The sequence below is a fragment of the Xenopus laevis genome, chromosome 4S, assembly GCF_017654675.1.
Source record: "Xenopus laevis strain J_2021 chromosome 4S, Xenopus_laevis_v10.1, whole genome shotgun sequence".
NCBI classification, from domain to species: domain Eukaryota; kingdom Metazoa; phylum Chordata; class Amphibia; order Anura; family Pipidae; genus Xenopus; species Xenopus laevis.
In genome coordinates this window covers 18,725,295-18,739,526 of record NC_054378.1, presented here as the reverse complement: position 1 = coordinate 18,739,526, position 14,232 = coordinate 18,725,295, and the positions used below count along the sequence as shown (strand labels likewise).

General features: G+C 40.7%; 1 protein-coding gene across 2 annotated transcripts in view; it reads right to left on the bottom strand.

The window, feature by feature from the left end:
* sbf2.S (SET binding factor 2 S homeolog) overlaps positions 1–14,232 on the bottom strand; it is a 185,014-nt gene that overhangs the window by 94,409 nt on the left and 76,373 nt on the right. For both annotated transcript variants that reach the window (XM_018260291.2, XM_041560994.1), the window contains exon 3: positions 9,577–9,714. In XM_018260291.2, the coding sequence (XP_018115780.1) occupies positions 9,577–9,714 (138 nt within the window). The remainder of the gene's footprint in view (positions 1–9,576; positions 9,715–14,232) is intronic.

Genomic DNA, 14,232 nt, shown 5'->3' with positions numbered 1-14,232 from the left:
TAGGCCTTGGTGGCCTCTGCATAATTCCGAGCCTGTTCCTAGAGGAAGAGAGCCTGCCAAAATGTGAAGGTGTGACAAATTGCTTGGTAGGACACAGCACCTGTGAACCAATAAAATCAGATGTATGTATCTTATGGTGTCTCAGCTGCTCAAACACTGAACAATCCATTCCCCAACTGACCCCGCTTGCAACCCATTCAGAATGAAGACATTCCCTTAAAGGACTTCAGTCATGATTTTATGGTGTCGTTTTTATTTCTAAATTGACACTGTAAATAATGCACTCTACCATATAAAATTTAATTCCTAACTCAACAAGTGTATTTTTTTTAATTGTAATATTAGTGTGCCATCTCAGGTCATTTTGCCTGGTCATGTGCTTTCAGAAAGAGCCAGTGCTGCACTATGGAACTGCTTTCTGAAAGGCTATTGTTTCTAATACTCAATGTAACTGAAGGAGTTGCAGTGGGACTTGGATTTTTACTATTGAGTACTGTTCTTTTATGTACCAGGGAGCTGTTATCCGATGAGGGGAAAGGAGGTGATATCACTCCAACATGCTCCAACAGTAAAGAGTGACTGAAGTTTATCAGAGCACAAGTCACATGACTAGGGGCACCTGGGAAACTAACAATATGTCTAGCCCAGATTTCAAAATTAAATTTAAAAAAAATCAGTTTGCTCTTTTGAAAAACAGATTTCAGTGCAGAAGTCTGATGGAGCACCACTATCAACTGATGTATTTAAAACAAAATGTTTCCCCGTCACAGTAACCCTTTAAGGACCTAATACACCCTGAATGTGGCTTTAGGATTTGGCCATTGTAGTACTGTGCCCTATTTTTATCATTTCCTACCACTAAACTTCAGCTACAGTTCAACAAGTTCCCAACGAGTCGTGTCAGTGAGGTTCATGATAGGTTAGACCTCCTTAACCCTGGAATCAGAGTGTTTGCCAGGTTACGTTTGCTTACAGATCATATTTTCATCTCTCAAAACCTGATATAAACAGGAAGCTTTTAACTTGCTTTAAATTTGTGAGAAACTGCATATAGACAATATCAGTCATTTAATGGGTCACAAGCACATTCCCCCCCCCCCCTCAGGACAGCAGAGCCCAGATGGCCAATACTAAACAGAAAAATTCCGGAAGCCATTTTTTTTTTACATTATTAAGGCTTGATCCTAAGCAAGGTTTAACCCTTTAGCTCTGTCTTGGGGTAGCTGAGCTCAGTCTGGCACAAAGCTTGTTTATAAAGAACTATTAGGAGAGAAATACATTGAACATGTATAAGATCCCAAAGGTGAAAAGTCTAAAAGCTACGGCCTAATGGGAGATGGGACCCTCATTGTAGGGTGGGTGGTTGCAGTTAAAGGCAAGTAGAAGTTATTAGATACTTATCTGGACTGAACATAGTAAGTTAGGTTGAAAAAAGACACACGTCCATCAAGTTCAACCGTTTAAGTCTATATATAACCTACCTAACTGCTAGTTGATCCAGAGGAAGGCCAAAAAACCCCTTCTTAAGCCTCTCCAATTTGCCTCAGATGGGGAACAAATTCCTTTCTGACTCCAGGATTGCAATCGGATCAGCAACTGGCTCAACTTGTACTATGAGCTTTCTTCCGTAACCCTGTATTCCCTCACTTGCTAAAAAGCAATCCTACACCTTTCTTAAAGCTATCTAATGTATCAGCCTGTACAACTGATTCAGGGAGAGAATTCCACATCTTCACAGCTCTCACTGTAACAAACCACTTCCGAATATTTAGACGGATCCTTTTTTCCATACCTTTTACCAGCTTAGTTGCCCTTCTCTGCACCCACTCTAATTCAAGCACTGAAGCGATTGGCTGCTTGAGACCGAATCGTACAGAAGACTATATGTCTTCAGAGTACCAAGGAGAATTCCCATCCACAGATGGGTCCACCAAGCTCAAGCTATATGGATCACCCTTCTGATTAATTAGTGAGTCCTTGGTCCCAGAGCATTCCTATCAATATCCATATATAATCAGCACCTTGGAGAGAGACTTATAAGCCATTTAAACATGAAATGATTTGGCCTCATAACAGGAAGTGGTAATCTTAAGATCTTACACTCTATCACAGTAATATCCTACTAATATATTGTTTTCTATGCAAAAAAAGTCTGATACAGTGCAAAGTGACCGGCAACCCTGCACATGTATTATGACTATCCTATAACTAGAGGTGGTAAGTTTCCAGTAAAATTCTGCTACTGTCCAGTCTACTCCTGGGTGGGAAGGGAATAACTGAAATGTACAGAACAGGCTTCTGTAATCTGAGCGGCATTCCCCCCCCCCCCCAACAGACCTTCCCTTAGAGATGCTTGGTTTTTTATTTCTCCCGGCACTTAAAAAGCATTAATATGAAAACCGATACCCAATTGATACCCTCGTTACAAGATCAGACAACATGTACTGCTCATTATAGGCCAAAACATGTCAAGCCGATAATCCCCTGGGGAGAATGAGCAGACAGACTCGGTCTCGGCACTCGGAAAGCAGAGACGGGAAAAGCGCTGATATGTACCAGAGCACATACACCTGCCAGGGCCCTTGTGTTCTGGATAAATACTTGCAAGTCTCTGTATTACGGGGCCTGCACAGACAGACAGCAAGTCATGGATGTATAAACACAATCAGGCCGGTGGAATGGAGAAACTATCTGGTTGCTACGGTTTACAGGACCAGTTAAATATTTGCCCTGTTAAAGCAATTGTTTTGTCTGTAACTGGTGTGTTGGACAATAGAACATCAGTCCATCAGAGTAGGGGGCGAGAGAAGGGCAGATGATTGGCACAAATTGACTGCAATGGAGAATGCAGTGGGGCAGAACAATATAAACACTCTGGCTTCAACAGTCAATCCCAACTCCAAAACAGATTATAGTTTAGCAAAACCCTTTTATTCGTTGAAGACGTTTGGAGAATGGGAAGGTGATGTCTCCCTGAAAATCAACCACAGCCTGAAGAGTTCTGTGGTTACAGCGGCTATCAACAGACACATCGTTATGGATTACACACAGCACAGAATGTAATAAGTGATTATGTTGAACTGCGAATTTCAGTGTGTACTCAGCGGGGTCCCGTACCTGGACTCGATCTCAGCCGCATTAGGACAACCAAGCAAGAGAAGTGCCAAAACACATCATAAAAGCTAACCACGAACAGATACCAATGAAAGACGCGCACAAAAACACATTGTTGGAAGCCTTTGAGATAACACATCAAACCTTGAACTCGGCTGCTCCACCAATCGAATATGCCATAAGGGGCAGTGCTGTCCCCCAACCTGAAACATCATACATTCTTATATAAGTAACCAACAAAATACCTAACGGTGTTGGGCAGGGGGAGCCCACCAGAAGCTGTCCATTAGGGCCCACTCTTTACAACAGGAAAAACAGATAGGACCTCAAGAATTTGGTGAAAAACGAGGCTGAGGCAGATATAAAATTAGGTCCAAGCAGGAGCCTGGAAGAGACTACGCTTATCAAATGTCTTTTTTCTAATTTGTTTTTAATGTTTTTCAAATGTCCATCTGAGAACTGCATCAAATTGCAAACATATTAGGAGAGAAAGAAAGAAACAAAGAGAAAAGGCAGAATCAAACGTTCCCCTGAAGGCAACAATAAAGAAAAAACTGGAAGAATCATAATGAGAGTTTGATTTGTAGAATCCAAGGGGTCCAAATGTCCATACCAAGTCCACCGAGTGTCCTCCATGGATGCGGTCAGCTTCTCCATAGTGAAGACTGGTTGGATTTTGGTTAAACAGAGCTGAAAGTCAAGGCTGTCCCTCAGCCATAGTCAGGCAAGGGCATTCCTAAATTGTGCATGCAATACACCAAACAAAAATAAACAACCTTAAACTCTGTAGAAAGACCAGATCAAGTCTAGAACCTAAGGAAGTGTAATAATTTATGCAGGAAAAATTAAACTAACTGTACCCAAGGCTAACCAACATGACATACACTCCCCTTGTTGATCATGCCCATATTAAATAGTAGGCAACTACCTCATAAGCCACCAGCTATGGTAGAACTCTACCAGTGACTGGGATACCTGGGCCTAACTTGGGGCCATCACCACCTATGGAAGGCCACCAACCTAAGGGTTCTTTACCCCCCACCCCCACATATATCTTCTACCTGCAATCACCCAGTGCTGACCAGCCTCAAAAAGATTCTCCAGTGTTGCAGACCCGGAGAGGGTTCAGGATGCTTCCTGGTGTCCCACCAACTCTGACAACTAACAATGTTAATCAATCAGTGTTTGGTGCCTTTGATGAGTATAACCATCCTACATGCTCTATCTATGCAATGGACCTCTATGAAAGAAAAAAAACCCTTGGACCTTTAGATGTTTTAGTGGATTTCGCCGAACTACTCCAATGCATAGGAACACATTAATACTCAACGTATCCATAAGTATTTCTCTGGAAACACTTTATTTAGGACAATGAACCAATGAAATATGAAATGAATGTTCCCCCATCTCTTCAGGGGATGATGGGAACAGAAGATATTTAAGTGAACTGCCGGCAAGATGGGCAACAGAAATGGGTTTAAGATGTCACTTTGGCAATGTTACATTTAGAATGATTTATCTTCATGAGCATGCAGAGAATGTTAATGATCAATGGTTTCCACAAATATTTGAACTCCAAACCTTGGGGATTAGGATACATTCTTTTAAGTTTTTTCTTGTTTTGTTTTTCTTTTTTTTTTTTGCTTCTTTTACAGTGGACCTCTCAAACTCACAACCATTACCCTCTTCTCCAAAGCAGTCACTCTAGCCTTTGCCTTAGTACAGGAAAATATCCAGCATGATCTCATTAGAAGAAGTGCTTCATCAATTGTGGGGTGCACAAAATATGCCTTATTTGCTGCCCCTTGGTACCCCTGTAACTAATGCAGGGTGACGGTTACCCCAATGTTTCTATATATCTGTAACCTTGTTATGAGCTAAGGGGGCCAAGCCTGAAGGCCAGTTAGGGGGAGATTTGGGGTGAGTGCTTATTTATGCACTGGGTACCCCTGGAACTATAGTAGGGTGACTGTTACCCCAATGTTTCTATATATGTGTAACCTTGTTATGAGCTAAGGGGCCCCAGCCTGAAGGCCAGTTAGGGGGACATTTGGGGTGATTGCTTATTTGTGCCCTGGGTACCCAAGGAACTATAGTAGGGTGATTGTTACCCCAATATTTCTATATATCTGTAACCTTGTTATGAGCTAAGGGGGCCCAGTCTGAAGGCCAGTTAGGGGGAGATTTGGGGTGAGTGCTTATTTGTGCCCTGGGTACCGTTGGAACTATAGCAGAGTGACTGTTAACCCAATATTTCTATATATCTATAACTTCATTATGAACTAAGGGGGCCCCTCTTGGACCAATTAAGGAGAGATTTGAAAATGTATTTATTTATTGCTTTACAATACAATACTGTCAAAAAGGAGAAGCTTCCTGAATTCAAGTATCTGCCAAAAAAGTTACCAAACTCTTTGTTTGAGTCATCCTAAATAAATCGCAATTAGGGAAGAATTCTCATCAATGGCACACTACGGCACTGCTCTGATTTAGCACATACACAGGAACTTGCATAGTTTCATTCTGGAAAAAAACAATAAAATCATCCAGAATAATGAATCCAAAGTGAAGTAAGATGCTTCAAAGGAATTTTAAAGAGAAACATTGTGGTATTGTTTGCATGCACTAATGCTGATAAATGATCCTTTCATGCCAAGTTAAGCAGTTGGGATGGATTCTCCATGGATTCCTTATAAACTTACATAAAAAGATTCCTACCCCATGAGAATCAAAGATCAGTGATGGCTTGAAGTCACATTAAAAGTCGCAGTTCTCAGGAAAGAAAGAATTACATTAATGTGGGTTATGCAACCTTCAGTTTTGGGTAAATCATGGGAGCGTAAACCTGGGGACACCTGCCCCCCCAACATCTTATTGCAACCATGGTGGTGAATATGAAGTTGCCCCTCCCTTTGCTGGTATAACTGCCCCTGCTCTTCTGGGACGGTTACAACTAGATGTTGGAACATTGTTGCTGGGAGTTGTTGCTGGGAGTTGCTTCCATTCAGCCACAAGAGCATTAGTGTGGTTGGGTACTGATGTTGGGGGATCAGGCTCACAGTCGGGGTTCCATCCCACAGGGATTTAACTGAGTTGCATTATTGTGCTGGAACAGATAAGGGCCCCCTAAACTGTTTCAAAAAGTATAATGCACAGAATAGTCAAGGATATCATTGTACCCTGTAATGTTAAGGTTTCACTGGAACCAGGGGACCAAATCATGGATACAGCAGATGCCCATTCCTCCTCCACCAAACATTACTGTTCCTGGCAATCAGATAGACGCTGAAATTGCAAAGTAAAGAGCTGCTGAATAAAAAGCTAAATAACCCAAAAACCACAAATAATAAAAAATGAAAACCAATTGCAAATTTTCTCTGAATATCACTCTCTACATCATACTAACACAGTTCTTTTAAAGATGAACAACCCCTCTTGTAGTTTGGACAGGTTGGAACTTTACAATGTCATAGGGTACAGTACAGGTATTGGACCCATTATCCAGAATACCTAGGGACCTAGGGTTTTCGGGATAACGAATTCTGTAATTTTCATCTTCATATCTTAAATATACTAGAAAGTCATGGAAACATTAAATAAACCCAATAAGCTGGTTTTGCTTCCAAAAAGGATCAATTATATCCTGGACCAAGTACAAGCTACTGTTTCATTATTACAGAGAAAAAGGAAATCATTAAACATTTGGATTATTTGAGTCTATGAGAGATGGCCTTTCCAGAATTTGGAGCTTTCTGGATAACGGGTTTCCAGATAACGGATCCCATACCTGTAGTATGAACAGTGGCGGTAATTGTTCTTTGGGTGAAAGCTCTAGGTTTTTCTAGCCTCTATGTACCACCAACACAAGGGAGCAGATTTATCAAAGATTCAATTTCGATTTGATGTGAATTTTTTGTACTCTAATAAATTCGATTGTATTGACAACTCAAATGGAAGGTTATTAAGAAAAAAATGTGAACGTCTAAAATTCAATCGAATGGGAACGACCCAAAAAAGTCAATTTGCATTCGATTCAAATACGAACGAAACTCAAACTGAATTTTCCTCTGAAAAAAACGCGAAAGTCAGGAAGGCTATTACCTAGGGATGCACCGAATCCAGTATTCGGTTCAGGATTCGGCCTTTTTCAGCAGGATTCGGATTCGGCTGAATCCTTCTGCCCGGCCGAACCGAATCCGAATTTGCATATGCAAATTAGGGGTAGGATGGAAATCGTGTGACTTTTGTCACAAAACAAGGAAGTAAAAAATGTTTTCCCCTTCCCACCCCTATTTTGCATATGCAAATTAGGGTTCGGATTCGGTATTCGGCCAAATCTTTAACTAAGGATTCGGGGGGTTCGGCCAAATCCAAAATAGTGGATTCAGTATATCCCTACAATTAACCTCTTCAAATGGGTCAACTGACCTCTGCCATTGACTTGTAAACAAATTTGGTAGGTTTTGGGTGGCGAATATTAGAATTAGAACTGTTTCTATGGTCGAAGTGTGATAAATCTCACATTCTAATTTACATTTGAGTTGGTGCGTTTTAATTTGAATTTGTGAGTTTTGACACATAAAAAAAATTGAGAATTCTAATTTACTATTAGAACCTTAATAAATCTGCCCAAAGTGACCAGCCACCCTACCTTACAAATACCGGATCACGTCTGACACTCAGACATTGGGACAACCCATGTCACCAGTACAACAAGTGAACGGAAGAACAACCTTTAGGGCAGGGGCACACAAAGCTACTGGGGAAGATTAGTATAAAATCAAAATCGCTGGCGGGATGACACTCTGAGCGTTTCGTTTTCCGAAGTCGCCCAAAGTTTCCTTGTGAGTGCTCCATCCCGCCGGCGATTTAGATTCTAGCTGGCTGGGAGGCAGTTTGGAGAGATTAGTTGCTCGAAGAAGAAGCGGTTTGTCACTTGGCGACTAATCTCCCCCAGTAGCTTTGTGTGCCCCTGCCCTTATAGTTACAAAGACAGAGTAAACAAATAGCTGTTAGGTTCCCTGTGATCTTTCTGTACACTAGAACGGAAGCTGACAAGACAAAAGAATCCAACAGAAGCATCATTCTTGTAACCATTTCCTCGTTGAGTTTTCTTTTCCAAAAAACAAAGACTTCTTGGAAGAACTTCCAGTTTGTGACCATTCCCCCAGATTATTTCAGCCATCCTTATTAAAAGGAATAAAGCGGTCGTCTTCCTGTGCCTCTCACATACGCTTTCACTCAATACGAGATTAGCCTCAGTAGTAAAACGCCAAAAATACTTCATAGTCATCCCACAAAAGAACTGTTAATCGCCTGGAAAGAAAGCGAATGCAAAAAAAAAAAATGGCACTGGGACATAATTCTTGAGTTGCGTTGTTATAGTTTGGGATTATACCTTTCCCGGAGCTTGTGATGATATTTACTACTGAAAGGAGAAGAAATCACAAGTTTGCGTCACATGGGGGGGGGGGGGAAGTGTAGCAGAACTGAAGAGAAAAATGTTCATTTTACAGAAATGAAATGCTCTAATGTCTTGTACTGTCTTATACATATTGTTATGGTTCTTGAGTAACCTGTAAAAAATAAACGGAGTTTAGTGATGTCATGTCTAAACTCTGTTAGTGATGTCACTGCTTAGTGATGTCACTGTGCCTCCTTCCATCACTTGCAGTTACATATCTGATTTGTCGAGGGCCCCACTTTTCTCAACTGTTCAGCCACAGATCCAAGAATATCTAGGATATAAAAGAAGTGCTCATCCCCATGCTTGCTCTAGTTGACCTCGAAGATGAGCTTCCATGTGCATGTAGGAAATGTAATAAGCATTCTGAGTCGTCTAGATGAACAACCCATTATCCAACTGCACTAGAAGCATGCTGAGGATTCTGGGTGGGGGTTGTAATGGCAGCATAGGCATCTCTGACACCAGAAGTTACGTTGGAGCACCAAGATCTCTAGTAATTAAAGGGGCTATAAGAGGGGACTATCACAAGCACTTTAATAATACATTATTGATACAAGCATTTTTTTAAATTAATTTTAGGGATGATGTTTTAACAGCAGCCACGGCGCCAATTTGGCAGGCAGCATTTACCGTCATCAGTTTGGTTGCTATGGTTATTACACCAGGCTACCCCATAGCATTTTGTAGGCAAACTGCCAATAAAAGGCAAGGTTGATGACCCAAGGGATGATTCCTCATACAAGTGCTTTCTCCTTGGCAAGAGAATCCTCCATTCGCAGACATTCTCTGCTTGTTCTGGGCACTGCAGGGAATATACTCAGCCTGGGCTGGTACAGTTTTCTGCTAACAGGATCACTGGCCCAGGGTGGCAGGTACAAGCAGGAAACATTTGGCAGCCCCCCAAGTGATTGAGACCACTTTTAACAAAGACAATACTTCTGTCATTTTGGACACAACAAGAAAGAGAACAACACGTATTTTGGTTAATATTTTACCTGTAAGTCGATTTCAGCCTCATAGAAAGTCAGGCAGGCGCAGTAGTGTCGATCAGAGTCAATATCCGTTAAGACAACAACGAAGAACGTCGGCTGTTTCCGCTCTCGAGAAAGCTGCCACCCTCCTGGTTGACAAAACTAGAAAGGAAGCAAAAGACGACAATGTCACAATGGGCACTTTTGTCATGTTAAAAACCCAGACATCCCAAATGAAAGCCTTTATAATGTTCTATCCAGGATATGGAAAGAAACGCTGTTTTATTTTCTGATCTTATTGTACCAGCCCAGAAGATGAGCAGTCCTATAACAGTCATGATCCAGTTGCCTCCAGCAGCTCCTCATCTTGGATGTTGGCATCTTTTGTGTGTCGGTGGCACTGCACATGCTCAGTGGGCTCTGGGCTGCTGCTGGGAAGTTAAGCTTAGGGGTCATGGGAAATCATCAAAAAATTAATGTTATCTGTATGGGAGGCTAATATGGGAATCTTGAGAGGCAAAGATCTTCCCTGCTAAAGGGCTGTAGTGGCCTTGGCTGGTATAGAACTCCATTACGGTGCAGCATTGCCACTCTAGTTATTAGATGGGATTATTTAGTTTCTTCTTTATAAGGTTCTCCTAAGATGTTCATCTAAATGCTTGCGGGTGGGCAGATCTCTTATAGGGAAAAACAAACTGTCTGTTACAGAGAATGGCTGCTATGGAGGTGAAAGGGGAAGACGAGGCTAAAAGGTTGTGATTTGTGACTCAACAACACTCAGTGGCAGCAATGTGATAAGGAGTCGGCTCTACTGGCAAACATTTACTGAAGTGCGATATTCCCAAGAGAAAAATCTCAATCACTAGTGAGTCAAAAAACGCATTTCATTTTGTGTCCTGAAAGCTGAAAGTGAGAGTCTCCTGAGCGAATCCCTGGTGGCCTGATATACTATCAGCAGAGGAAAGGGTTAAAGGTCTGTCTTTCCATCTGCTAGCAAGCTTGGCTATAATTAACCCGACAGAGTTGCTAAATAGAATAATAGACTTTAAATACCTTATTGCCTCTACAAAGCAACTCACTGATATCATTCAAGCTCACTGCAATCCCTCCAAGGTTAAAGTGATGTATATATATATAATACACAAAAGCCATGAATATCTTGTAAATTATATCCTTATAAACGGTGAGTTCTGATGTCACTCATTGAAATTTGTGTATTATAATAAATAAAGTACCCCCAGTTGTAAAATATGAGCTAGGCCTTCGGCCTCGTGTTTTTATATGGTCATGAAACTCCTCGGTAACTTATAATATCCTTATATTTTACAAAAGAGGGTACTTTATTCACTATATATATATATATATATATATATATATATATATATATATATATATATATATATATATATATATATATATATATATATATATATATATATATATATATAACAAACAAGGGAAAGTTGTGCTCACCACTATTTTTTAAAAACACTAGGCGGGGGTGCAATGAGGGTGTGACCACAAAATACATATAGTCAACTACAAGAGGTCCTCTGCACTCAACCCATTATCAATATATTTAAGACAGAGACATTTTGTGCATACTGCTACTAAAAAATGCCTTACCCTTTAAACAACACAGGGATTGTTTGTCCATATATTGCAATATATTTAAGCTGGCCAACTACGTCACTGTCATCCCATATCTGGCCAGTCCTACGCTTAATTTTCATCTGATTCATTAAGAATTCAATTGCTTAATTATACATTTTACAAAGGGACTAAGTTTTACCTGCAACTTACTAGCTGCCCTTTTATTAGACACCAGTGGGATCATATATATATATATATATATATATATATATATATATATATATATATATATATATATATATATATATATATATATATATATACACACACACACATAGATATATATATATATTGTTATATAATATATATTGCCATTATTGCAGCTGGGAGATGGCTTGATAGTTTTGTCACTCGCAGTACCACAGCACAGGTCTACCACACTCCATACTAAACAACAGCGCCACTTATACACAAGTGATCTGCCCCAACCAATCAGATGTCTGTATTCAAGCAGCAGAACAGTAAATAGCAGGGGATGCGCTAAAGCTAACATTTTTGGATATTGAATCCTTCAACAAAGATTTAGCCAAATATATAACCAAATCCAAGACATTTTGCAAATTCGAGAAGAATAAAAATAATGCTAGGGTTTGGATTTGGTTCTACTGGTGATGTAGAGCTGCCATCAGAGGAATACTGCAGTTAAGGCCCCCATAGAAGAGACCTGCAGTGATCTGTTTTTTAAAAACCAGCACCCAACCCATACCCGCCTTTCCCAACCCAAAGCCTGACCACTTGCCATAATTCCTGATGGTGGCCCTGGTAAAGAACATCAGATAAGTGTGAGTCAGGGGCTCACCTTGCTGGCCAAAACCTGCCCAATCTATTTCTAAACCCATGGATAAGGTCAACCCATTTATAAAAATGCTAATCGATTCAGGAATGGGGTCTTTCAGATGGGCACCCGACCAATATGTTGCCAAAAATATTATATACACAGGTATAGGACCTGTTATCCAGAATGCATGGTCTCTGGGGTTTTCCGGATAACGGATCTTTCTGTAATTTGATCTTCATACCTCGAGTCTACTAAAAAATCCTATAAACATTAAATAAACCCAATAGACTGGTTTTGCTTCCAATAAGGATTACTTATATCTTAGTTGCGATCAAGTACAAGTTACTGTTTTATTATTACAGAGAAAAGGGAATAGTTTAAAAAAAAAAAAAAAAATAGATTATTTATATAAAATGGTGTCTATGGGATTCTGTAATTCTGAGCTTTCTGGATAACGGGTTTCCAGATAAAATTATGGTGGACAAAGACAGGTCTCCATAATCCTACATCTGATAGGCTATGTTGTCACACTGCATATATAACTTTCAACTTTTATTACACTTCTTATTTATGTGAAAGTCCATCAATCTTTCAGTAGGATAAATACAACAACAAACTCTGTATATCCCCCCCCACCAAATAAAAAACAAAACAAAAAAATCCATTTAACGATGAAACGGATTTGCACAAACTTCCATCTGAAAACAGGACAATTCTGAACAAATATTACTCGGCAGCGCTGGCAAAACATTGCCGATTTCCTGGCTCCAGAGCCAAATAAATAAATATTTTTTCCACTATCAGCCCTGTGAATTCCTGAGCCTCCAATGCAATAATATCAGCTGCATGCTATACTATATTACTTGGCCCATATATTATATTGCAAATAGAAAAGGAATGGTCTCAATTTAATCCATGCCAGCGTCAGGCCGGGGGGGGGGGGGTTCTCTTTAGAGCTCTGTCCCACAAGTCCACCTGGCGGAGAGAGTCCAGTTCTGCAGGGCTGCTGTGATCCCCAGCACAAGCTCTTGAGCAATAATGATGGATGGATGGAAAAAGAATCAGTTACTTTGAAACAAAAGTCAGAAGCATAACAGCCCCTTAATGGGTCCCAAGGTTTCCATGAAAAATATTCAGTTGGGGCGCAGAATATCCAGGCCTGGAGGGAAAGGGGTATGCAGCCGTGCGCCAAGGCCACGCAGCCTCGGGGTGCCCGCCCACTAAATCCGGCGCTAAGGATATCCAAGATATGTAATTTCATTATCAGACATTAAAGAGATACTGTCATGGGAAAACATGTTTTTTTCTCAAAATGAATCAGTTAATAGTGCTGCTCCAGCAGACTTCTGCACTAAAATTAGTTTGTCAAAAGAGCAAATGGATATCTTTATAGTTAATTTGACATGGAGCTAGACATATTGGCAGTTTCCAAGGTGCCCCCAGTCATGTGACTCGTGTTCTAATAAACTTCAGTCACTCTTTACGGCTGCACTGCAAGTTGGGAGTGATATCACCCGCTCTACCCCCCCCCCCCCCCAGGCCATCAGCAGATAACAGCTCCTGGCTGGTAGATATAAGAACAGCACTCAATAGTAAAATCCAGGTCCTGCTGAGATTCCTTCAGTTACATTGAAAAGGAGTTCTGTAGTGCACCACTGGCTCTTTCTGAAAGCACATGACCAGGCACAATGACCTGAGATGGCTGCTTACACACTAATATTACAACTAAAAAAAAAATAAACTTGCTGGTTCAGGAATTATATTTTTACATGGTAGAGTGAATCATTTGCAGTGTAAACAGTGTAATTTAGGGAAATCATGACAGCAGTGTCAGACTGGGATGCCAGGGGCCCACCAGAAAACCTTAGACCATGGGCCCACTTTCCAAACTATTTTCTCACTCAATCTCTTTATTCTCCTAGTCTTTTATATCTACTAACTATATTCTTCCAATATTATGGATTTCCCATAATGAAATAGGGAATGACCATGAAATAGGCTAAATGTTTAAAAGCAAGAGGGCCCCCGGGAGTTTTCCTGGTATCCCGGTGGGCCAGTCCGACACTGCATGACATAATCCCTTTAAAAAAACGTTGCATTGAGCGACTGGGGGGGGTTTCAAACAATCATGTAAGTGGGCAGGCCTGTCCCTTGTGTTGACAAAATTAAGGATAAAGCTATTTCTCGCCGAGCGGAGGAATGTGTATATGGCACGAGTATTCCATCGTATTATACCGACCAAGTTCATC